The 25,187-nt window shown below is 36.6% G+C and overlaps 1 protein-coding gene across 2 annotated transcripts; it reads right to left on the bottom strand.

Annotated features, from left to right (window-relative positions):
- Positions 1-847: 847 nt before the first annotated feature.
- Positions 848-24,547, bottom strand: LOC143884319 (pyridoxal kinase-like). Of its 2 annotated transcripts, none has more exons than XM_077387827.1 (13): positions 24,424-24,547; positions 24,236-24,338; positions 20,595-20,688; positions 20,341-20,445; positions 16,202-16,285; positions 13,141-13,214; positions 10,554-10,618; positions 5,930-5,993; positions 5,293-5,358; positions 3,976-4,032; positions 3,389-3,433; positions 3,216-3,269; positions 848-1,211 (listed from the first exon to the last, which is right to left on the bottom strand). In XM_077387827.1, exons 2-13 carry the CDS (start codon positions 24,311-24,313, stop codon positions 1,071-1,073), a joined length of 927 nt encoding a protein of 308 aa, XP_077243942.1. In that variant the 5' UTR covers positions 24,314-24,338; positions 24,424-24,547; the 3' UTR covers positions 848-1,070. The 2 variants fall into 2 exon arrangements, with proteins under 2 accessions (XP_077243942.1, XP_077243943.1); XM_077387828.1 differs by having other exon boundaries at positions 24,236-24,351; positions 24,424-24,453.
- Between the last annotated feature and the right edge of the window lie 640 nt (positions 24,548-25,187).

The following is a 25,187-nucleotide window of genomic DNA, read 5'->3' as shown; positions in this document are numbered from 1 at the left end:
CAAAGGGTCCTAGTTGGACCATGCCACTCAATTTTACTCTAAAAAATGAAGGGATCAATTTTACTTTTAAAAAATGAAGGGTTTTGACGTGAACCCGGCTCCATTAGAAGGCAAAATTGAATTGGATTTCATTTGGGAAGTTCTTAACTGAAAATTGGGGATTCCTGTATAATCTACCAAATAATTCAGAGTCCAGGAGAGTGACTGACTGAACTGAACATCTTCAAACATACGATGAAACCAGATGTATAGCATTGACATTTCAAAAGATAGTTAGAGCTTCGTTCTCTCATTTCCAGAGACTTCTTGATCTCAATATGGGTCTATGAGAAATCGTGTGGGGCTGGATGAAAAAAGGGCAGCCCAGTGCACGAGGTTCCCGCCATTGTGGGGTCTGGGGACGGCTAGATGTACGCAGCCTTACCCCTGCTTTGCAGAGAGGCTGTTTCCGTGACTCAAACTAGTGACCACCGTCACAACGGAGCAACCTTACCGTTGTGCCAAGGCTTGCCCTCTGGATGTGAGACAGCAAATTGTTTGCAGCTCATCTGGATGCAGTCGTGTCATAGGTCTATGATTCGGAGTAGGGGTCGAAGTTACTTGTAATTATGTATCTCTCTAAAGACTCTGGTCTGGGTGCACGTAGTTGTGGTTTGGCTTCGCGTGGTCGCTGTTATTATTGGCGGGGCATCTTGTCCCGTGATTGTAATCCGTGCATTATTATGAATAAAATTGTTCTCAAGTCAAGTAAGCCTTTCTCCCAAATTAGTTCGGGTCGGATTATTATTATTAATAAAATTGTTATTTTTCCAAAAAAAAAAAAAATGGTTCAATGAGGCTAGTAGCATTTCATCCAACCAATATTCTCATATTTTTATTGAAGGAAAACATCTTTCCAAATGGAAAAAAAAGTACATACCCACTGTTCTAGACATTCCATCATGATCCAAAACCAGAATAAAGATTACAATTTTGAGTTATAATGGTATGATATGAGTTTCTTTGGTCTCCTTCTCATAAATATGTGGAGCATGTTAAGAGTATGAAGCTTGACAAGCTCAGCATTGCTCTCAGTTATATTTCTCTGCCTTGTGAGTAACCTGTGGGTTGCGAATGTCATCTTGGCTCTGAATCAATCGGATCTCTAAACTGCTTGATTGGGGATCAAATCCCGCAGTCCGGTAGTCATTCACTGTTCTGCGTAGTAGTGCCTGTAATCATTAAACATGAAAGTTAACCTTGTAATCCCAAACTATGTTCCGAAGCTAAGGTGAGTAGCTAGTTGGGTCACCAAGTTTGCAAATTATTCTAATCCAAGCAACTAATCTGACTTTCCAATGCAAATTGATGAAATTAGCCAAATGAGAATGGACTTCCTGTGAAAACATAAAATAAATCGAAAACATATATGTTTGTAGTTTGAATCTATTGCTTTCTGCGTGTAAAAAAAATACAGCAGATACATTTGACTTTCAAGTATTATATTGTTTCTTGATCGTGGATGGCTCAAAGGATAATTTTCAACCAAAGACCAATTTGCTTGATGCGTCCCCTTTTTTAATAATGGCATTCCTTTCTTTGATTTACACTTCTCTAATCATTTGTTAGATCCTGATATCATTCCCAACAAGATATCTGCATGCAATCAGAACAATGCAAAATACGGAGGGCCATTTACCAAAACGTGGAGTGTGCATATCATTTCCCTTGGCTTAAAGGAAAATTGCTTAACTTATGTAGTAATCTTGCAACATTCTGTAAACTTCCTTTTATAATGTGGATGAAGGTGGATAGGACAGCACTTGTATTAGTGAGAGTTTACCATTGGTGTAGTTACTGTTGCACTGTTGCAGTCTTTTTCCTATGTACATGGTCGAGAGGTATGGACCTTCTCTGATTTTCAAGGGTTGAGAGCTGAGATGAAGTATTAGATTTATTTTCTAGCGTAACTCTGGGACGATGACGTAAAGTGAGGGCAATATCAGAATGAAGTGCTTGTGGAGAGTTTTATTTCCATTAAATTTTAGTACTCATCAAAAGAAATGTCTTCGTAATGCCTATGCAAATCCAAGGGATGTGATAAGTAGCACTAATGAACTTTCAGAAGAGCCCAGAAGCAGAACTGATTGAATGGAATTTTTAAGGTATCTAATTAGCGACCGGGTGGATATTTACAAGATTTATTTTGAGGTTTCAGTGCCGAGCATGAAGCTAAATTTTAATGGTAGCAGACTGTTACCTACTTGTAGTACACAGTTTGGGTTAGGAGGAATTATTTACTAACTGTTCCAGGGTCCTACTTGCAGTAAGCAGTTTCGATTCATGTACTGGAATAAAGTTTCTTTAAAAGGTCCAACCTTCAAAGTTAAAATAATTGAAGAACGAATCTCTCCCCCCATCGAGATTCTTAGCCTCCTTTTAGGCAGCTTGAATTTTGAATGTTAGCACAAGTCCAATGAAGTTATCCTGAGGTGACTGCTTTTAAAAGAAAATTAATGGTGCCTGAGTTGCTAGTTTACCTTTTTTTGAATGATAGTTTAACTTTCCTTTAATAAATGTGGATTTCTAGCCAAATGTCGACCGCATGTTGAGTTTTCTGCTAACAAGCCAAATGCTGACCACATGTGTTTTCTGCTAACAAACTAAGGGAATATAATAATGAAAAGCTTTGGAAACTAACATTTCAATGACTGTTATCCTACCACACATGCAAAAGGTGGGCATACAATGACCAGTCAAATGGAAATCATATAATCACCCATTTCATTAGCAATCCATACAAAATCAAACAAGCAACCCTTATTACATTGTGGCAGTACCAATGTTCTTTCTAGTTGATGCTGGGAGTGGATACGATTCTCTTTTTGAGTAGTTGAAGAACTGGATTGGTAGATTCGATTTTTCAAAAATATTTAACATGGGAGTTTTGTTTACGCAGGGGGCTCAACAGATGCTAAGGTTACGTCAACGGTTGATTCTAAGTGCTCTAACTAAATGCATGGGCTTCAGTGGGGATAGTGGAACAGCCTGTAGAACATATGCAATTCATAAGTTTTGCAGGTATTTTTTTAATGATGAATTAAATTTTGCAGGTAGTACTAAAAGGATGAAAACATCAAAACACCTAATAATAAGAATACTGATTAGTCCTAATTAAATTCACTAATGAATTCCTCAATCAAGAAAAAAGACACCAGCAATGGTACAAGTAATACCTGTAAACTTGATACAGCGAGCTCTGATGCTTTGTCAAGGTTATCAGGATATTTCTAGAGAACAAGAGAAAGAACAAAATAGTATATCAGAGAATACATTTCCATAAAAAAATTACTCAGAATGTTAGGTTCAGGAATAGGTTTAAACTGATAATGAAACCTGGAATCCTTACATTACTCCATCCTAGTAAAAGCGCGGCCACTAGATCTCCTGTCCCCTATATGTCGAGTCCAGATATTTACATTATTAGACCAAAAGCAAAAATTTATCTTTAAAAAAAAAGACCAAAAGCAAAAGGAACAAGTAGCAAGAATGGAGAAAGGATATAGAAGCAAGGCAAAATCAGTCAGGCTCTAATACAATATAGATGCATACGAGGTGTCTTTTGCAATATGAAAACACCATAAATTAAAGACAACAAATATATATATATATATATATATATATATATATATATATATAGAGAGAGAGAGAGAGAGACAGAGAGAGACAGAGAGAGAGAGAGAGAGAGAGAGAGAGGTGTTTCTAAGCACAAGTGGCTTAAAAAGCCACCGAATGGTTCGTATGGAGGGTCCACCTCTGCGGGGTCCACAAAAAGCGACCAATCGGTGGCTTTTTAAGCCACTTGTGCTTAGGGAGCTCCCTAAGCACGTGCTTAGAAACACATTTCTCATATATGTGTGCGCGAGAGCGCGCCTGCAGAAACGTGCGAGTATACAATATGTGTGTGTAAGAGACAACTGTATTTAAAATTAGTACCGTAAAATATGCAGGTATTTTGGGTATCACAATCTTGAATTGTTCAGGAGGCTGACCCTGCAACAAACAAGGTCCTTAAAATCATAAAACGGTACTATAATAACTAAGAAAAATAGTTTATCTACACTTAAAACAGAGGAATATTAAATAGTAGAATTCATCATGAGACATTTATTTAGGAAAAGACCTTGGTCAAGTCCTACACCATCATGGGAGGTTAAATAGCAGCCAAATTATACATGTGGTTCTCATTTCATGAATGCAAGATTTATTGCGAACACAGACCCAAACACAGACACTGACATGGACACAGACATTGGAACGGAGATAAGACGAGAAATTTCTCCAAAATCTAGGACACCGAGCCGCATATGTGTATTCACCCCACGAGATAGGATACAAGACATACAAATAAATACGACAAAAATTAACTAAATTTAAGTTAGAAGATGAGACAAGAAAAAAACATGATGGTAAATTTGAAAAGTGACATGCTTGGCACACGATAGCTATTTTGACTGATAGAAGTGTCCATAAAGTATCCAGAATAAGCTATTGGCACTAACAAACAAAAACGCATGATAGAAATTCAAAAAGTGACATGTTTTACACACGACAGATACTTTGACCAATAGAAGTATCCATAAAGAATCCAGAACGAGTATCAGTATCCCATTGTTATGGACGATATGTTGGGCCTACACAAGTATCCAGGTACCAAAGGGAAAAAGTTTGATGTGTATAGTGTCTTATAATAGACTATTAGTTTCATGCTTTCTATTCATAATAGTTCTTTCTTTCCACAGTTTTTTGAGATATGAAGCTATCTCTAGCAGGTTTGGGCTTCGATTAATGAAGGTTTGGGGATATACTATCAATATGATTCTTAGGAATGAGAGTGTCATCATTCTGGGAAGAACCCCTAAGCATTACAATCAAGGCCAAGTGGGCCCCACCCCCTTCAACAGAAGGTTCGTGCTCTTCATATGGGTATGATGCCTTTGTAAGAGAGTGGAATGGGAGTATGAGGGTGGAAGGAGACTTGTCTAATATGATTTCGGGGATTAAGGGGGACAGCCCAGGTCCGTGGAGGCTGGCCGCATTAATGGATGACTCTATTGAGCTTTGTAGGGTGGATGCTTCTTTACTCACATCTGAGAAGTGCTAACATTTTTGTTGATAAGCTTGCCAAGATGGGAGTCTCTAGATCAGAGTTGTATGTTGGGCAATTGCTGCATGTTGATGTTTTGTAGTTCACTGTTCTATTTTTAATAAAGTTTGTCACCTTCATTAGAAAAAGGGTAAGCAAAAGAATACCTTTGTTTTCTGATGACTGCCAATAAGTAGTAGATTGTCCTCTATGTTCACACTTGTTATCACTACCTGAAAATGAGATGACAAAAAGGTTACAAAATGAAAAAAAATGAGTAAAAGTGCTAGCACCATAATTTACTATAAACATTAGCCATGTGTTGCACATAAAGCATTATAAAAAAACACACAAGGTTTTACAACCTAATTTTAGCAACAACTACAAAAGAAGAGGTAGTTCGACTAAATTAACTATTCTTTAGATGCATGGTTCTTAAATGCTTTGGTCAAGGAATCGAATAACTTTGAGCTATGTATATCTTACATATGCACATGATGTTAGACTCCACCATAACGACCCAGGCAAAACCAACATGTCAACATCACACCATACGTTGAGAGAAAAAAAAGTTTGAAATATAAGTACAAAATATAGAAAACCAAATTCAGATGATCAGAAATACAACAAATTATTGTAATGAACAGCAATGTCCCTCTGCAAAAGGCAAAAGGGAACAATAGAAGAAAGCCCTAATAATGCCTAGACTGGTAGAAAGTTAGAAACATCAGGACCTGAATAAGCAGTTCAGTGCAACATCTCATTGCAGATATTATTTCCAACTTGCCAATAAGCATAACAAACCTTTGAGGGCCCAGCAGCATGAAGAACATTACAAGCTTCCAAGCCATCTCCTTCGCAAGTAATCCTGTAGATGCACATAGTTACTTCTAAAAAGGCACCAGTACAATAAGAATGATAATGTGAAATGATGAACACAGGCAAAGTTCCAAGATTGGACCTCTTAATAGCAAATAAAAATTCATGAGGGAGCAAAATAACTACAAATAATGAAAAGACAGAGAGCTTAAAATAAGTAAAATGATGAAAAACATAGAAGACTTAAATAATAAAAGGCAGATCCATCAATGTAAAGGTGTAGCTAGGATGGCGGTAAGAACTCTGAAAGAGCTTAATAACAAAACGTGCATCCAGAGTCCGAAAGGCTCAGGTATAAATAAAGACTCCATCTAGCAGAGATTTGAAATCCAGAAAGATCTAGATGATTAAACCTGTAAATATCTATAGAGGGTTGCCCAGTGGGGAGCATTTACAAATCTTTTGCAATAAAGAAACATGAGTTTAATTGACCTACTGCCACTCCTGATTGACCATAAGCATTAAGTCTACACCATGTTGACAAAGCAACCTAAAGCAAACTAGCAAAGGGTGTTAAAGCTAGAACAGAGTCAACAGACTCCTTGAGCTATTTTGGGCATTTGGATGGGCTAGATTTATGCCTCATAGGAATGCATGTCCTATACCTGTGGAATTGACTGGTGCCAGATGTGCATGAATTTGCCAAATGCTAGGCGATCTAGGGCTCTTGATACTTTAGGAACATAAATATAGGGGAAAATGCACCTCTTTGCGTTGGTAAATCACTGTAGTATCTCCATGCCATGAGGCTCGAATGCACATGTTGGTGACAATTTTTGTTTGGTCAATACATATAAGTTTCGCCATTCACTGTACAACAGCATTGCCACTAAGCAAGAAATTTGGTGAATTGTCCCTTGCAGTCCAAATCTCTTGTGAACATGTTTCATGGTGATTTTGGTGCATAGTAGGCAAAAACTCGTGCTAATAGTTCCAATGACCAAGTTGATCCCAACAGACACATCTTAGCAAGTCAAGAGATTTCTAAGGAGCCGTTCCTAATCATTCAATGACTTTGGTTATACCAAACAAATATCCTTAAAACTGGTCATATGCAAATTATTCTGCTAGTGGGATCAGTTGCACCATTCAACCAATCCTCTCTTTGGCGCAAAGATGTATGATTTCTTTAATCATATTTGCCCCTCCATGAAAAATCATTACTAAATTTCATGGAAAATCCTATTTATGCATAGTCTTATATGTGAAGAATGCATCATGAACATATTAAAATAAATCGGCACACCTTTTGGGTTTCTTGTAATTATTTTTGTTTTTGAGGGCGTGTTCAGCAACCATTCTTTGCAAGGCTTCTCTCATTTTTGCCTCGTGGAGAATGAGAATGGGTGAAAAATCAGGAAGAATCCCATTTGGTAACCAGAACTGTTTCCACCTGTTTCTTCATATCCCTGCAAAACGATGTGAGAATGAGCTTTCGCACGATTTTTCAAAGCCTGATTCAGACGATTCTCATTCTCCTGCTTTCGCCCATTTTGTCAGCTCTTCCAGCAGATTAGATTCGGATCCCGACACGGGAAAAAAATCCCGTTTTTTTTTTAATGATAGCTAATTTCATTGAGAAAGATGACCGAGATGGTCGAAATAAAGGAAGATGCTCAAAAAAAAGCAAGGAAGGCAAAAGAAAAATGCCAACAACAAGACATCAAAGAGGAAAACAATCATAGAGCACCATATCTTCCATGGAAACTCCATATCTTGCTAGAGCTTCATCCATCAAATTTGCGGACCTACGAACATGCCAGAACACAATCGATGAAGATCCCACCCAATCAAGCATCTCGTCGAAAAATTGATCAAAGCTCCAAGGATGATTAGCCGAGCCATTGAGCCATCGGATGACATTAAGAGAATCCCCCTCTACCACCACTATGTCTAAGCGATCTCTAGCTATCAACTTGATACCATGATGAACTGCTCTCACTTCGGCCTCCAAGAGTCCACCACATCGAGTGGGCCTGCGAAGGCCCATGAAACCTTTCCACCCCTATTGGAGCCGCGAAGGCCCATGAAACCTCTCCACACTCATTCCTCAAGGGAGAATGAGCCTGGAGAGGAGGGACCCTGGAAGATTGGAGCAAACTATTATGTAGATTTGGTAATGATACCATGATGAACTGCTCTCACTTCGGCATCCGAGAGTCCACCACGCCTATTGGACCCGCAAAGGCCCATGAAACCTCTCCACAGTCATTCCTCAAGGGAGAATGAGCGTGGAGAGGAGGGACCCTAGAAGATTTGGAGCAAACTATTATGTGGATTCGGTATTGCTTGGGTGTTTCCTGAGAAATTAATTGACCTTTTTTCAAGTTGGGAGGAGGGACTCGGAAGAAAAAAGGAAGGATTTTGTGGAATGTGGCCTTTCTAGCTACCATCTAGGTGCTTTGGAAAGAAAGAAATGCAAGAGTTTTTTATGGGGTTGTAAAAAGCTTTGCTTTCTTGTCCATCAAGGCTATTCTATACTTCAAATTTATATCCGCCTATGACTTATGGGAAGGGTGGAGAGTTGTGTGCTCAAGTGTGGAGAAAAAACAAAAAGTTGTCCAAGAGTGGGTTCCTCCAGAGCCGGGCTTTTTGAAGCTTAATTTTGATGGGTCGAGCTTGGGGAACCTCTGTAATTTTTATTAAATAAAATAAAATTTTAAAAATTAGAAATTTAAATATATATATATATATATATATATATATATGAGGAAAGTGTTGGTGAGCTTAAGCGCCCAATCACATTGGGGCCTACTTTGTTAGGATGATCCAAAGCATTCATTTGAAAGGCCCTATCATAGATGGGGTGTGTACCAAAAATCAGCTCCATAGGATCATCCTAACCCATCCATTTGTGGAGGTCAAAATGGACAGACATTATTTGTCCACAAATCTGCCCATTTTTGTCCTCCACAAATGGAGGGGTTAGGATGATCCTATGGAGCTGATTTTTGGTACACACCCTATCTATGATAGGGCCTTGCAAATGAATGGTTTGGATCACCACAGAAAATGTGGAACCCATGTGATTGGGGCGCTTAAGCTCACCATAAGTTTGGTGAGCTTAAGCTCACCAACACTTTCCTCATATATATTCATGAAAAAATTGAGGGTGGAGAGTCGATGGCCTCGAGGTATTAGAGTTTTTATTAAGATAGTCGAAGAAGGGGGGTAGGGGGTCGATGTTCGAAGGTGGAGGGTTGAGGGGCTAGGGTTTTTATTAAGAGTAAGGGTTGTGCTTATATAAAAAAAAAAGTTAAGAAGAAAACACATTTCAAGGGAAAATATACAGGATTCACATTTTAAAATAGACGACGATGTGTCGGATTCACCAGAGAAAATAGGATTCGTACAGGACATGGCTACAACAAGAATCTGGATGTGATCTGGGTGTGTCTCACGTGAATCCATGTTCGATTCGCATGTGGAGACGTGTCGACACGGATTCCACATGGGGGGGGCAAAGAATCCATGCAACACAAGCCCAATGGTTCGATAAGATCCGAGAGAGAATAGGGGGTTCACCAATACCATAATCATCTATTTGAATTGGTAAACATGTTCTAGGGCATTGTACATTTTCAGTATAGTGCATGCATAAGTATGTAATGGCATGTTTCTTAACTAATGGCAGTTCTGCAATTAATATAACTTATGTTATTCTATAAGCTAGTGATTATGGTTGTAACTCAGTAATATGTCAAATAGTACAAACCCCACGAATTGTGAGTTCTCTACTATTTTCTGTACTTCATTTTGCCCCCTTTCTCTTTTACACATTAGATTGCAAGAGTTTCACGATAATAACACCAATCACTAATCTTTTAAATTAATTCATTAATTGAATGTTGTGACGGAGGCATTAAACGTTCATATGAGGTAGGCTTATTACTTCAGAACAACCAAATAAAGATAACAAGGTGAAGGAATAAAAAACACAAAAACATGAAAAAATAAAATTTAATATCAACCAAATGCACAACACCTACAAAGAACAGCCAAGTATAGATAATAAGTTGAAGGAATAAAGGTCATTAAAAAAAAAAACAAGTTGAAGGAATAAAAGAAACAATAACACCAAAGGATAAAGTTAATATCAACCAAATGTTGTGAAGGAATTAAATACACAAAAACACGAAAGAATAAATTTGATATCAACCAAAAGCTCAACAACTAAATAAAGATAATCGAGGTTGAAGGAATAAGACACAAAAACACGAACGCATAAAATTTAATATCAACCAAATGCCCATCACCTACAAAGAACAATCAACTAAAGATAACAAGTTGAAGGAACAAAAGACACAAAAGCACGAAAGAATAAATTTGATATCAACCAAAAGCTCAACAACCAAATAAAGATAACAAGTTGAAGGAATAAGACACAAAAACACGAAAGCATGAAATTTAATATCAACCAAATGCCCAACACCTACAAAGAACAACCAACTAAAGCTAACAAGTTGAAGGAACAAAAGACCCGAAGCACGAAAGAATAAATTTAATATCAACCAAATGCTCAACATAAAAAAAGCCTTGGTGATGGTACCTGAATCCTGTCAATTGTTCAACTTCAAATTGGTTAGGAGTCAACATTGATGCAATTGGGACAACCTAAAGAAAAATTGTTCATCAGAACATAGAACCAAACAAAGTTATTTTCATCAATGTAGCATAAAAGAAATATAATGTATAAGATATAGGAAAATATTTTATATGCATCTAAAAATTACATTTATAACAATAATAGTTGACATGCATGCTTGACAAATGAGGTAATAGCATGGTTTTAAATTTCCACCGAAACCGACACGAAACAGCTGAAATGTTTCAATTTCCATCCCCGCTGAAACTGAAACCGAAATGACTGAATGCATAAGTCAAAATCGCAAGTGTAATAGTGGTACACTATATCAGCATATATTACATAAGTATATTTATATGAATTGCATGCAAAATGTGGTCTATGTATTATAAATATTTATATGAATTACATGTTTAATTTGGTATGTACTAAATTATTAGAGATGCCTGACAGTGCATGCCACTAGGTGTTTGATGCTTTTAAACCATTATGTTAGGTTGTCATGCTTATGTGATGGCTTATAAGTGTGTATATGTACTTATTCTAGCAGTTCCTGAAGTTTCATCAATAAATTTTATCATTCGCATATGTGTTCATATGTTTCCGTGACTTTATAGGATTTCCACTGAAATTTCCAACCAAAACTGAATCGTTTCCATTTCCTTCGCCACCAAAACCGAAATTTCAAACCTTGGTTTAAGGTGAACTAACTTGTGTAATAAAATGAAGTTTCCTATAAATTGAAGGTAATGGGGAAAATGTCTACTAAAATCAATGGTAAAATTAGAAGTGAAGACCTTAAAATATTCCACTCACCGCCTTCTCGTGGGCATTTCATTCTACTTCTAGAATGGAATGTTCTGGTCAATGTTGTTAAAATCGTACGATTCACGATTTGAATCGTACGATTCAAATCGAATCGTGGGTAAAACGATTCAAATCGGAAGGAAGAATTGTTTTCTGTAAAACACGAACGATTTTCTGTAAACCCCTCGCCCCTACTTATAACCTAAGAACAAGTAAAGAAAATGCTAACTCTATTCTTCTTATCCTTCCTTCTTCTTTTTCTCCTCTTCTTTCATTCTTCTCCTCCTCCTCGTCCTTCCTACTTGATACCAACTTATAACCTACAAACCCCTTCTCGTCCTTATTTTATATTTAATTTAATTTAATGGTTTTAAATGAAAATAGATAATTACTCATTTTATTCTTATTTTTTACCTTTTTACATTTTTAATATATTTTCTCATTTTTGTGATTCAAAAAAATATTTTCTCATTTTTATATATAAATCTGAAAAAATCTTACGATTTATGATCAGATTTACGATTCGATACGATTCAAACCTTTATGATTTACGATTCAATTCTGATTTTCAGAACCTTGGTTCTGGTGTTTCAGCCATTCCGGTGTTCAATTCCAAAAAAAGACGCTAAGATAGGTGGGGAAATTTTTAAATGGAAAAATAATAAAAAATAAAAACATTTAGAAAAATACAAGAAATCTTTACATCAACCAAATTTAACAAAAGACACATTTAGCTACTTAAAATATCTACCAAATGCATCTATAGGCATGACCTTAGCTCTTGATGAGCCTAATTAATATCAAAGTCAGTACATCAATAACACTCGCAACTCATCATACCAAGTCCCAAATATAAATATTACAAACATAAATCAAGTATGAAATTATTTATAATTTTCTTTCATATCTCTCATCTCACATCTCCTATGGGTTATCATAAGCCAGATCACCGTTCTCAATCGACTAGAGTAGGTGTTTGCTTTTACAACGGAAGCAAGTACATGAACTTAAGACTCCTAATCCTAAAAAGAAATTACTTAGAAAACGAAAAACCAAAAGATATGTTCTAGAATTAACTTGTGAACTAGTTCCATGCTAATCGTCAACAAAAGACACATTTAGCTACTCTTTGCTTTTATAATGGAAGCAAGTACAAGAACTTAAGACTCCTAATCCTAGAAGGAAATTACTTAGAAAATGAAAAACAAAAAGATATGTTCTAAAATTAATTTGTGAACTTGTTCCGTGCTACTCGTCAACCAATGGGCAGATCCACCGATCGATGGTTCTAGCTCTTGATCAGTGAATCATGTTCTAGCAATTGTAGATCTTGGGTTCCTCTCAACAGATGTCTTAACGGAGTGTTTTGGGACTTCGATGGCATCAGGTTGTAACTCGACAAAAGCATCTCTTCAATCTAGTATTGAATTGACAGTTGAACTATAATTTTATATTGTAAAACATGCAAATGTAAACAATCATGATATATCTCACATTTAACTCACTGATATTTCTGTTTATGAAAAAGGTCTTCGTGGGTTGTTCATTTCTTGTCACAAAGCTATAGGTGGTTCAGTAAAATAATTGTGCATTGTATTTAGTTGTTTTGTGAAATGGGTGTCAAATAAGCAATTATGAAATTTCAAGAAATAGGACCAACAGAAAAGGTTAGACATCTGATAATTTTTCACTGGCTTTTAGTTTCTCCCATAACAAGTTTCTCATTGGCTATAAAAGACCTCACCTTCTGACGGTACACAGATATCAGCTCTGGAGGAACATATAGCTTTCCCTCATCACCTAGGACTGGATCGCAAACTAAACATGAAACAACTTATCAATAAACAAACGCAAGATTCCACAAAACATCTTATTTGAATGCAAAATGTGTAGAAAATGACATTTATTTTTTACACAATGCCAATTTAAAAAAATTTGGTCTAAAGGTATCACAAACTCAAAAGAGAATACTACATCTCTACAATAAGAAGCACGTCTATTAATGAGAAGCTAGGAACTCGAACCAAGAAGATTCCCATCCTAGGTGAATGGTACCAACTGAAACATATCGTTTCGACCGAAATATTTCGATTTCCATGAGCCAGAAACTTTCACCAGATTCACAAAATTATAAGATTTTGATTAAAAAAAAAAAAATTGGTTGGAAATTTTGACCATTCCATAGCTGTTTGGTTTCATTTCTTTCATAGGTCTTGGTAGGTAATTTCGGTGAAATCCCGTGAAATCACAAAAAATGCATAATAACACATGTAAATGATGGAAATTTAAGATAAAACTTTAGAAAATGCTAGAAAGATATTTATTTTATTAAAAATAGTAAAAAAAAATCGGAATGAACAAGAAAATTATATTAATAACACCATTTATACTGTTGTATTGTTGTATACTGTATTTTATAGTATTATAACTAATTTTTTGCATTCTTATAAAAAATAAAATATTAAACTTTCAAAAAAATTAATAAAAGCAAAGCATGTGCAGATTTAGCCATGCCTGCATGCATAAAATTTCTGTTGCATTTTGTCACTATTTGCTAATTTATTTACAATTTTAATAAAATGTTGAAAATTTCTTTCTTTATCATTTAGCGTATTGTGTAGCTTACTATACTTGTATGCATTATACAATTATATTTATATGAACTATATAAGAAATATGGTGTGTACGTATTATGTATAAATATTTATATGAATTTCATGTGAAATGTGGTGTGTAAGAAATTAAGAATTAGTGTTTGATGTTGATATAGCATTATGGGAAGTTGTCATGTGCATTTAATGATTTCTAAGTGTGTATTTGTGCTTATTCTAGCATTTTTGAAGTTTCATCTTAAATTTCAATCATTTGCATACCTTTACATACATCTTTACAAACATTTCCATTATTTTATAGAATTCATATCAAAATTTTCAATCAAAACTGCCATGTTTCTGTTTCAGTGGCAACTGAAACACATTGAAACAGAAACAAGAAGCCTTGCCTAGGTTTGTGTTCTTTATGATCCACATCATTGCTTTCTTTGCGGATATGAAATGGGAGGGTTCATAGATGGAAACTTTTTATATTTAATACAAACACATAACAATAAATCACAGGTTTGTCCATCTTTCTGTGGGCAAAAGTTGTTCATAGCAAGGTTATGGTTATACCATCAGCTACCCCATTCATTCGATCAAAGTCACCATAATTCTTTAAAAGATTGATTCTTACATTAAAACAAAAAGAACTTTGAAGCAGATACATTCAGGCTCGACGAGTGATTTAAAAAGCAAATGAGGTGTACACCTAGGGGTAGGCATAACCTCAATGCATCAAGGCGCATGCCTATAGGCGTACACCTCCCCGACTGAGGCATACGCCTCAAGTCTGAGTCATAAGCCTCACAGGCACGCATGCAATAAAAAAAAAGGAGCAAAAATCATCCCTAAGTATACTTTTTAAAAAATGGCCCTTTCTTTTTTACTTAATATTAATCTAATGGTTATGACGGAGGGGTGATATAGAGGCCATTTTGTGAGTCAAAACAAACTAATACATGAGAAAGAAGATTTGGTGTCGGGGGAGTGGCTTTTGGAGAAACACTTTTTTATTAATACTCTGCAACCATTTAACAAACGAAAACATGTTTTTTTTTTTTGAAGAACAAGTAGATATTGCAAGGATGAGCGGAAAACACCCTTTTCTCATGCTTTTATCTTTTGAGATCAATTTTTTTTTTTTTTTTTTTTAGAGTTGCATTGAGTTTCTTCGTGGATATTGACCTGTTTTGAACTGTATTATAGAATTTTAGTTGTGATATGGTGGAAAGGAAGGATTTTGCATGGAAATAGGCACCGATAATGGTTGAAGATCAACCTAGGTCATATATTTCATTTTAAATTTTGTCATAAATAGTGCACTAGTAAGGTTCCTAATAACCACAGGTTCAAATATCAGTTTCGATCCAGTCAGTCCCCACAGAAGTAGAAGTACTTAGTGGAAGTGTATGGAAGTCCATGGAAATCTGATAAAAAACATGGAAGTTTATTGAAGTCTATCAAAAACTTGTAAAAATTATGGAAGTTAACGGAAGTCCATACAAAAAATGGAAATTTAAGATGGAACTTCAAGCACTGCTAAAATAAACACAAATAGAAACCATCGCATAAGCAAGACAACCATCCATAATGGTCAAACAATCAAACACCTAGCGGATGCGTTGTCGCACATGTTTGCAACAGCAAGGTTCATTCTAAACATAGATATATCACATGTTTTGAATGCTGATGATCTTTCATTTCCTTTACATTTCAACTTACTCATCTTATTAATGGAATGCACATTAATATGTCCTGGATATATGGGTTCTTTTGCTATGTAGGTGCATGTAAGGAATCAAACTTTGGACTTCGATCCAGATTAACTCGTGTGTTGACCTAAATCAACACTTTTCAGTTGAAGTTTAAAACAATGCTAATAACTCAAATTTATATAAGGCTTCAAGGTTTGGAGATGCTTGAGTCATGATTTTGAAAGTTAGTTACTCCCTTAATTGCAAGTTACTAAATTGCAATTTTTAAGTGAATAAGATATGATTGCTAACTATTCTAAAAAAAAGAGATGATTGCTAACTTTGTAGATAAATCATTGTCTAAAAGCTAAAACAACCGTCACTTACAATGTGCTAACCCAAATAAATGCAACAGTATGATTAGTTTGAAGTGTCTTACAACTTTGAAGCATCAAACAAATAAAGATAAGCTCAATGAACTAGAATTCCCGACCAAACTGTCGGATATACTTACCATATGTAAGTCCTGGATTAACTGAGCGTAGCTTATCCACAACTTGCAATATAGTGTTCAAAAATGAAACTGAACCTATATAACCTGCAAATCATATTCAAGAAGTCATAAGAACAGAAAGAAAAATTCAGGTCCAAGGATTAACCAAACTACTATGGGAAACACAGTTTATTGATGCGAAGGAAAATCAGAAATACAGATCGTGAATAAGCTACAGGATCATCACTTTTCCTCAAAGGTTCTACCTTGGAGAATGTTGTTAAAATTGAGCATTAAACAAAAAAATTTGCAAATAATTTCCAATTCAACCATTCAAAATAATAATAATAATTTTTAGTTCAACTTCATGGAGAATTTGAATAATTTCTATGATTCTTTATACACAGACATATCTCTTTTGCACCTCAGAGTTATATACTTGCAAGAAAAAAAATCTGAAGAACAAATAGGTATTAAAAACTTCGCATAGAACCCATTACCAATATAACATGTTAATCAGGATTGCAGGCACATATAGCCAAAAATAGCCTGCTTGATCACTTTCATCGACTCCTGATTCCAACTATTCCTCCCTGATGGTGTAATTGAATCCTGACTCCAAACTGTAGGAAAGAGGCCCAAATCAAAGACCCCTAGGCTTTAGGAAAGAGGCCCCAACAAAGAAAACCCTCTGTAGCCCACAATTTTTAAAGTATATACTAGTCTCACCTTAAGACTACATAGGAACCAGAATGTCCATGTTGATGCTTTTCCCATGCTAGGCCCTCAACAAAAATCAAAACAAGCCATGGCAACAAAGAATTCTCTCCTATCCAGAAATATTTTTAAGTATATACTAATCTCACTTTTAGACACATAGGAAACAGAATGCCCCTAGAGATGCTTCTCCCACAATTGCCCTGTGTCAATGGGTATCAGAATTGCATGTATAAAGATCTTTCCATACTTATCCTGCATCACTCATGCTCAATTTTTAAAAACTTGGATTGGATTCAGAAAAGAACTCATCTACTGGACTGGGAAAGTTGACTGAACCGATATACTATTGATTTCGCATAGTGGAACAAGTTTCTCATTGACCAAGCCAAATATTTCAATGTGTTAGCTGAATTTTTCGAGTCGTTGGTTGATTCATAGGGCCAAATCCAGGTCAATAATGATTGATAAACGAGCTATTAAACATTACTCATGATTCAACAAGATACAACAAGATGGAACAAACTCCATGGGTGTCCAAATAAAAATAAAATAAAGTGGGAATAACATCGAAAGAATCAACAGATTTATGGTCAAATCCCTCCGCGGTGCATTTTATGCCAATTTGGACTGAAAGAGGGATAAAAAAATATAGTTCATTTGTTGGTAGCTTGAAGGATTACAAACATGACTATTTCTTTCCAATTGGCTGTTTTTGCATTAATTGCTACTTTATCAATCTTACTGATTAGTGCACTCGTTGCATCTGCTTCTTCCAATAAGGAATAGAAAAGGTTTTCGTCATTCTAAAGGAGCAAATAAGGCTGATGTTCTGGAACAAATTTGGTTTCATACGAACTAGAGTTGAGGCAAAATGTATTGAGATTGCAGAATAGGCCATTATCATAAGCAATTGAGGTCATCAAAATTACAAAAAGGCTTCAATTGTTATGATAATCAAGAAAGTTTCTTGACACATAATGGGGACCTAAAGATGCTGCAAAGGGTGCTAATCAAGAAAGTTTCTTGACTCATAATAGGGACCCAAAGATGTTGTAAAGGGACAGAAATATTTCTTGAGAAAAGCCTTTCCAAATGAGCAGATTTTGCGAAGGTTTCAAATGTTATGATAATCGAGAAAGTTTATTGACTCATACTGGGGACCTAAAGATGTTGCAAAAGGCATAACAAAATAACAAAAATCTTTCTTGAGAAAAGCTTTTCCAAATACGCAGATTTTTGGGGCCAAATTTAGCAGTTGATTCCAATTTTTAGACATCTTTCTCTTGAAGTAAAAAAATATGGAGCCACAATCAACTTCTTACAACATATTCAAGACGTAGACATTCAAGCAAGACCAAAAAAATGATACAAATTGGAAAAAAGCACGACCTCAAGGCACCATGCAGTAGAGATGCATGGATCATTGAGCTGACTGGTCGCAATGAACTTGATGCGTATGCTTATAAAAAAAAAATCTATTGTGCGAAATGTTGGCAGTGCTTTGGGTTTCAGGACTTCTTTGGAGGTGGGGGAAGCGGATTTGGGATTGGATCTTTAAGAGGAATTTTAAGTGAGGGAAGAGAGATTTTTGGCACCTTTCCTTAAGCTCCTTGATTGCCTTTACATTTGTTAAAGTATGAAAGATTAAAAAAAAACACCATCTCCATCAGCTTAAGCTTTTGGAGTAATTGGTTGTTTCACATGGTATCATAGCCAAAGGTCCTGAGTTCAAACCTCCTTGATAGCAAAATCCACATGCAATGGCCAAACCCAAAAGAGGGGCCACATGTGCCACATGTAGGCCAACCCTAGAAAGAGGGGCCACACGTGAGGGGGAGTGTTAAAGTATAAAAGATTAAAAAACACCATCTCCATCAGCTTAAGATTTTGGAGTTCACAAATTTCCTACTCATGAGAAGGTTAAGAGGTCTGTCTAAGATCCACCAAGTAGGTTTTCAGTTAAATCAAATTTCACAGCTTTGTCGGCCCGCTTTCTTCCATTTCTATTGTGTGGGGTGCCCCAAACCCCTGTGCTGAACCTTTTTGGACAGTTATAACCAGTAAGTTGAATACTCTTGAGATGTTGAAATAAAAAGCGTTTAGAGAGCAAGTAGATGTATTATGCTACATTAAAGGAGGAAACAGGTGACCGCTTGTTTACCTGTTGTAGGGTAGCATCGAGGATATGGGCTTCCTTCAAAATTTCAAATGGTTCAATGCACCACAAGTGTTATCAGGACCAGTGATTTGTCTATTCATTGGATGGCTTAAAAGGGTTGTTTGGGGAGAAAAAAATGGATTGTTTGGCAGATAACCACACAAGTGGTGTTATGGTGTCGTTAGAATGAGAAGAATAAGATAATCTTTGGAGGGAAATCAATCCTCGTGGAAAATTTTTATGGAGATTACCTCACATCATCAATCGGACATTGGCAAGAAAACATTTTGGGGCTTAACAATGAAGAATGACCTACAAAAGTGGAAAGTCATATCCATGAGGAGATAACCTCCAGACCGAGTGGTCGCAAAGGGGTTATCTCCTCTTTTGGTAACTCTTAGAATAATTTTGACATAAATTCTAAGGGTAATTTAAGGTTAGCGAATGTTGGAGTTTCGAGGAACGCGATGGCGAGGTTGTTAAAAGCATTCTCCCATCACCTTCGCATCAAAAGATTCGAATGAGATGGAGCTTTTGGCACTAAAAATTAGCATTTGCATCTTCAAGGAGGAACTAGAGGGTCGTTTACGAGTGGAGGGTGATTCAGCTAACACGATAAGATGGGCATTGAATTCCTGCTCGATCTGTGGAGGTTGGCTAATGCAATTTTGGAGGTATTGGACTTTGTATATCAATGAATGCAAACGAGATGGCGGACAATATTGCAAAAGAAGATCGAAAGATTTAGTTGGTTTAGTTGGGATCCAAAACCTACCCTTTATTGAATATTCTCTCTCCTTGTCGCTATGAAGCAGGGTACTCTTTGTGTTGCCCTTTGTTTTTTGTTTTTTCCTTTTTCTTTTGATATTGTGGGGCCATCTCATCTCCCTTAACAAAAAAATTGAGTTGTACATAACTGCAAACCAATTACGTTGATAGCAGCATTGATCCACATAGAAGAAAACTTCCTGTGAATCAATGGGAAGAACTACGGAAAAAAAGAATTCATATGCTTTACAAAGTATTCATAGATCACTAGCATAAGACAGTTAGGAGCAAATATTCAAAAAAAAAACAAAAAAACAGTTAGGAGTACCTAACAAGAAGAAGACTTCCCGCAAACCATAATTAGGTCAAGGTTTTGCTCAAAGAAACTATTTTATTTTAAATTAATTGGCAAGATTCACAGACAGAACTGTGTAACTAAGATAGCAAACATTATCAAACATGACAGCTCTTTAAAGGTTACACAAGGAATCAAGCGCATAAAGCCATAGCATACCAGTCAACAAATGAGTGTAGTATAGTAAATCATTGGCTTCAAGGCCTTCTATTAGATCCCAAAGTTGTTTACCATCCAGAACCTGACCTCTAAACGTCGGATATCCTGCATGGTCCAAAGACGCTCACAAAATTAGATAATGATAAACTATTATTCCATGCGGCCACGCACTTATAGAGAATAATAGATATCGCACCGTATATCAAGCCTCTGAGTTCGAGATTGTTGGAAGGAAGTGATATAAAACAGCTTGCCTGTGTGGTTAGAAAACTGCACTGAGTTGATGGGATCCACGTCATAGCCGAGAAGTTGAAGAGGAAAGACAGCTGATTTGTTACCAACATATCCCTAAGACAAAGAAGAACGACACAACGGAATCAATATAAAGAAAAACAGCTAAACAAAGAAGAGAGAAGGGTTGATAAGCCACTAGAAGAGATATTTTTCACTAATCAATGGATTGAATGGAATGTTTGATCTTAAAGGAGATTATTTCTTGGTTTCGCTTACCCAGATGCTCATATTTTATAAATGCACTATGAAAACATGCGCTATGAAACAAACAGTATGTATCCAACAAGCCACGCGCTATGAAAAAGGCATTATGTATCCAACAAGCATGACATTAATCCTTTTAATAAATTTCTTGGTTTCACTTACCACAGACGTTCATATTTTTCACTAATCAATGCAGGGGAGTTTTGAAACTATGATTTGAACTGTTTCGTGCAACATATCAGTTCAAGCTCATTTGGGTAACACAAGTGTAGATCAAATCACTTCTTTTGTATACCATTAATATGCCTTATCCATTAGCATACATAGCAATTATTCATGAGAAAAATATGTTAAGGGGGAAAATACCCGATCTTGCTCATTTGATAATGGAACTCCTCTCTTTATTTCACATTTTTTTAATTGGCTGTCACAGGCTGTTACAATTTGCAATAAGCTATCAACAAACAATAAGAGAAGTGCTATATAGAGTAGGAGGCCATTGTCGAAACAAGAGAGTACGGATGTCATATCCCTCTTATTACAAACTACAATGTGACAAGTGATGTACAACCCTGTTATAAACTGTTACGAACCCAAATCAGTTCACAACAGGATTGATCTTCTTAGAGGGAAGATTAGCCTCTCAAGTCTCATCCCACTTAGAGAGAATAGTCAGTCCTCCTGTGTGTGCAGAGATACGGTTCGGGGTTTAAAATTTTTCCTTTCTTGAAAATAGAAACAATTGAATTTAAATAGCCTTACCAGACCAACCCTATCAACTCATAAAGAATAGGACCAACTCATACAAGACTCTCATTGACTCCAAAAGACTCGTTCAACATAAAAATCAACTCGTATAATCTAGGAGTAACAGCTATCACACATGCACACGACTCACACAAATCATGGACTAAATATAAGTAGAAATATCCAAATCTAGAACATAAAATTCCACCCCTCTTGAAATCAGCCTTGTCCTCAAGGTTGGAGATAGAAGTAAATTTTCAACTCAACTCAACTCAACAAAGCCTTTGTCCCAAAATAGTCGGGGTCGGCTAAATGAATCCTTTAGAAAAAATTCATAAAGAAGGTAAAAGGAATCTACCCAGCTCTAATCCTAGTTCTAGTTGGGTTCTTCTACGTGGATCATTTTCTTCCATTCTATCCTATCCAAGGGGCAAAGAAGTAAATTAATAAAGAAAAATGGGAAGACTCGCGACCAAAGAGGTTAGTACGCCGCTACATAGTAGAAATACAGGCTGTAGATGTATAAGGGAGCCGCATACATACATCAACTAAGGGACCACAACTCCTCTCAAAGCGAAAAATAATAAAAATTAAAAAAGATAGGCCGACCTTGAACACCTTCCCTAGCCATTCTATCAGCGTCCCTATTAGCTGATCTTTTGACATGGGTAAGTGAAATCGTTGAACCCTCCACTCAGTCTTGAATCTCGTCAACCAATGGACGAATCTCCAAGGGACGGTATGGCTCCCCTTGAGCGATTTGATGACATTGAGGGAATCCCCCTCGACTACAATTTGATCTATGAGATTGGGATCTACCAATCTTAATCCCTAAAGCACTACCCTTACCTCTACCTCATTTGAGTCCGCAATGCCAATCTAAGAAAGCCCATAATGTGTTCTCATGTTCATTTGTTAGAATGCCTTCGATCCCAGATGGCCCAAGAGTTCCCATGCTAGAGCCATCAATGTTGGGCTTCAGGAATCCCCAAGAGCCAATAGGGGCAAATTCCAAGTTAGCACATATCTCCCTCCATCCATAGCATAGATCGTAGGCTGAAACATACCTAAAAGAGGGCAAGATCCGCTCAAGGGATGGTTACGGCAATTACCTTCCAAAAAATAAATTGGGGCCTTTTTACTATACCTCTAAAATTCCTGGCATTTCTTTCCTTCCAAAGAACCCATAATACGGCTAGAAGGACTTTCCTCTCTTTTGCCAAGGGGCCAAGAACCACCCCGCTAATAGCTCCCTAAGATTGGAAGGCAAAACCCATGTCATACAGAATCTAGTGAACACTTTGCTCCATATCTCTCTGGCCAGATTGTCTCACCTGACTTGATAGGGGGTGCAATGATCAATTATCTACATGTTGTGATTTCGAAGGTGATCAAGGTAGGTCGTCCATCCAAAAGCGCACACCTCGGGCGGAGCTAGAATGCCCCACACTCTGGCAATGGAAGAAGCTATAGGACCAGAGGCAATTTGACTGTAGAATGATTTGATGCAGAATAGCCGAGTAGAGCTCTAGATCCAAACACTCCTGTCTTCACCCGACCTTCTGATATAATGAGATTCCAGCCACCAAAATTCTTCTCTCTCTTTTTTTCCCTTTCTCCCTCCCTTATTCTCTTCATCTTTCAATTAGTCATCATTCCGAGTGACGCCATCAAGAGTTGAAGCGGCTCCATTTTTTAATTGATCTCATCGTGCCTTTTATCAAAGCTCCTTCGCTGTGATTTTTTGGAATGATTGAGATCCCAATGCACGAAATTGGACAATGTGAGAGTAATGACTGATTTTCTAGCGACGACCTTGTCGGAATTAACAATGCTAAAAATCATCGATAGTTTTCCTTTTCGTTTTTTCTTTTATTCTATTTGTTTTTCTTCCGCGCTTCTTCTTTTCTTCCCTTTTTTATTTTTTTTCTTTTCTTTTTTATTGTGCAATCCTTCTCGATGGTGCTCTCATTGAACTCTTAACTTAGCTTCTTCACACATGGAGTTTCTTCTAACTTCAAGCCAAGCAACAGTGCCATCTTGTTGAACATAGCATTCATAGAAGCTAGCTGCCTTTCGATCTCTCATTGTCACCTCCCAATGATCCATTATACCTCCGATTTGCTTCTACCAAATGTTGAATTGTGCTGCTCTGATACAAGATGTTACTAACCAAAATCAGTTCGCAACTGGATTGATATTCTTAGAGGGAAGATCAGCCTCTCAGCCCACTTCGAGGGAAGGGTCAGTCCTCACTCCTCTTGTGTGTGTAGATATACAGTTTTGGGTGTAAAATTCTTCCATTCTTGAAAATAGAAACAATACAATTTAAATAGCCTTACAAGACCAACCTATCAACTCCTAGAGAATATGATAAAATCATACAGGACTGTCCTAGATTCCAAAAGACTTGTTCAACACAACAATCAACTCCTATAATCTAGGCTAAATCATGGGGTAAATAAAAGTAGAAATATCCAAATCAAGCACATGACAACAACAACATGTAACATCAACATGGGCAGATCGAAGAAGTTTCATAAAATGGTTATAAAAAAGATAAATAAATCACTTGCAAGGAGGGTCAAAATTAGAACCAGAATAAATAAATAATAAAACGCAAAAAAAAAAAGAGGAGTGAGATAAAAACCTGTACTGTGTGGGATTGGATGCTGAGAACGCGACCCGTTTCCGAGGGCAGAGCGAGCGAAAGTATAGGAGGCGCCATTATCGATTTCTTCGAGCTCCAGGACCTGCAGATGATCTCTTACAGAATAAAATTTGATATGAATAACAAAAAAAAAAGATGGGAAAAGAAAGAAAAAACAGAAGGTTTACCTCAAAATATAGAATTTCGGAATTCGGGCCGGCTATAAGACTGGGATGGCGAATGAATTAAGAAATCAAAATCGGATGACCGTATAGTGAAATTACTGAAATGTCCCTGTCGTTTTATAATTAATGTGGTGTTCGGAGGGCCCATCGTCGATCGCCCGGCCCCCACGCTGCGAAAGTCTAACCTAATTTGATTTCACTCGGTCTGTTTTCTTATTTTTATAATTAAAAGTTGTTCATCATCCATTTTTAACTTTCCTTTTTTGAAGATTTTGAAGATCTTCAGATAGCCAGATTTTAGGAGTGAGTGTAGTTCGATTATTATGTTTGAAATGGAGGGTATTTCGGTAACTTCACTCTGCAAGCCAACTAGCTCACGCTTTTGGCTCATTCGAGGGTTAGTGGAGCATATAATTATTCTTATATTATCGTTGTTATAAAAGTGGATTCTTGTGGTCAATGGATTTGTGGGTGCATAAATCAAGGAAGAGGATGTGGGAGCAGAAATTGTTAATTTGGCACCCCCTTGTTTTGGAATTTTCCACCCGTCTCTTGTAAGAACAGACAAAAAATGAGAAAATCATTTTGAAAGAACACCATCTTTATACGGTATGAACACATTGCCAAACCTGTAGGGTGATAATAAGTACATGAATATTGTGGGTGACCTGTTACCATTGGTCCCGCCACCAATGAACGATTCTAGATCGTTGATCAAGTTTAATGAAAAAGCTGCCCTCTAAGATGACTTTAAGCTATGCATGTGC

The sequence above is a fragment of the Tasmannia lanceolata genome, unplaced genomic scaffold, assembly GCF_043159265.1.
Source record: "Tasmannia lanceolata isolate RefF3 unplaced genomic scaffold, GAP_Taslan_0.1 ptg000008l, whole genome shotgun sequence".
NCBI lineage: Eukaryota > Viridiplantae > Streptophyta > Magnoliopsida > Canellales > Winteraceae > Tasmannia > Tasmannia lanceolata.
Note: the sequence above shows the minus strand (reverse complement) of the source record. Positions and strands in the feature narration are given on the sequence as shown.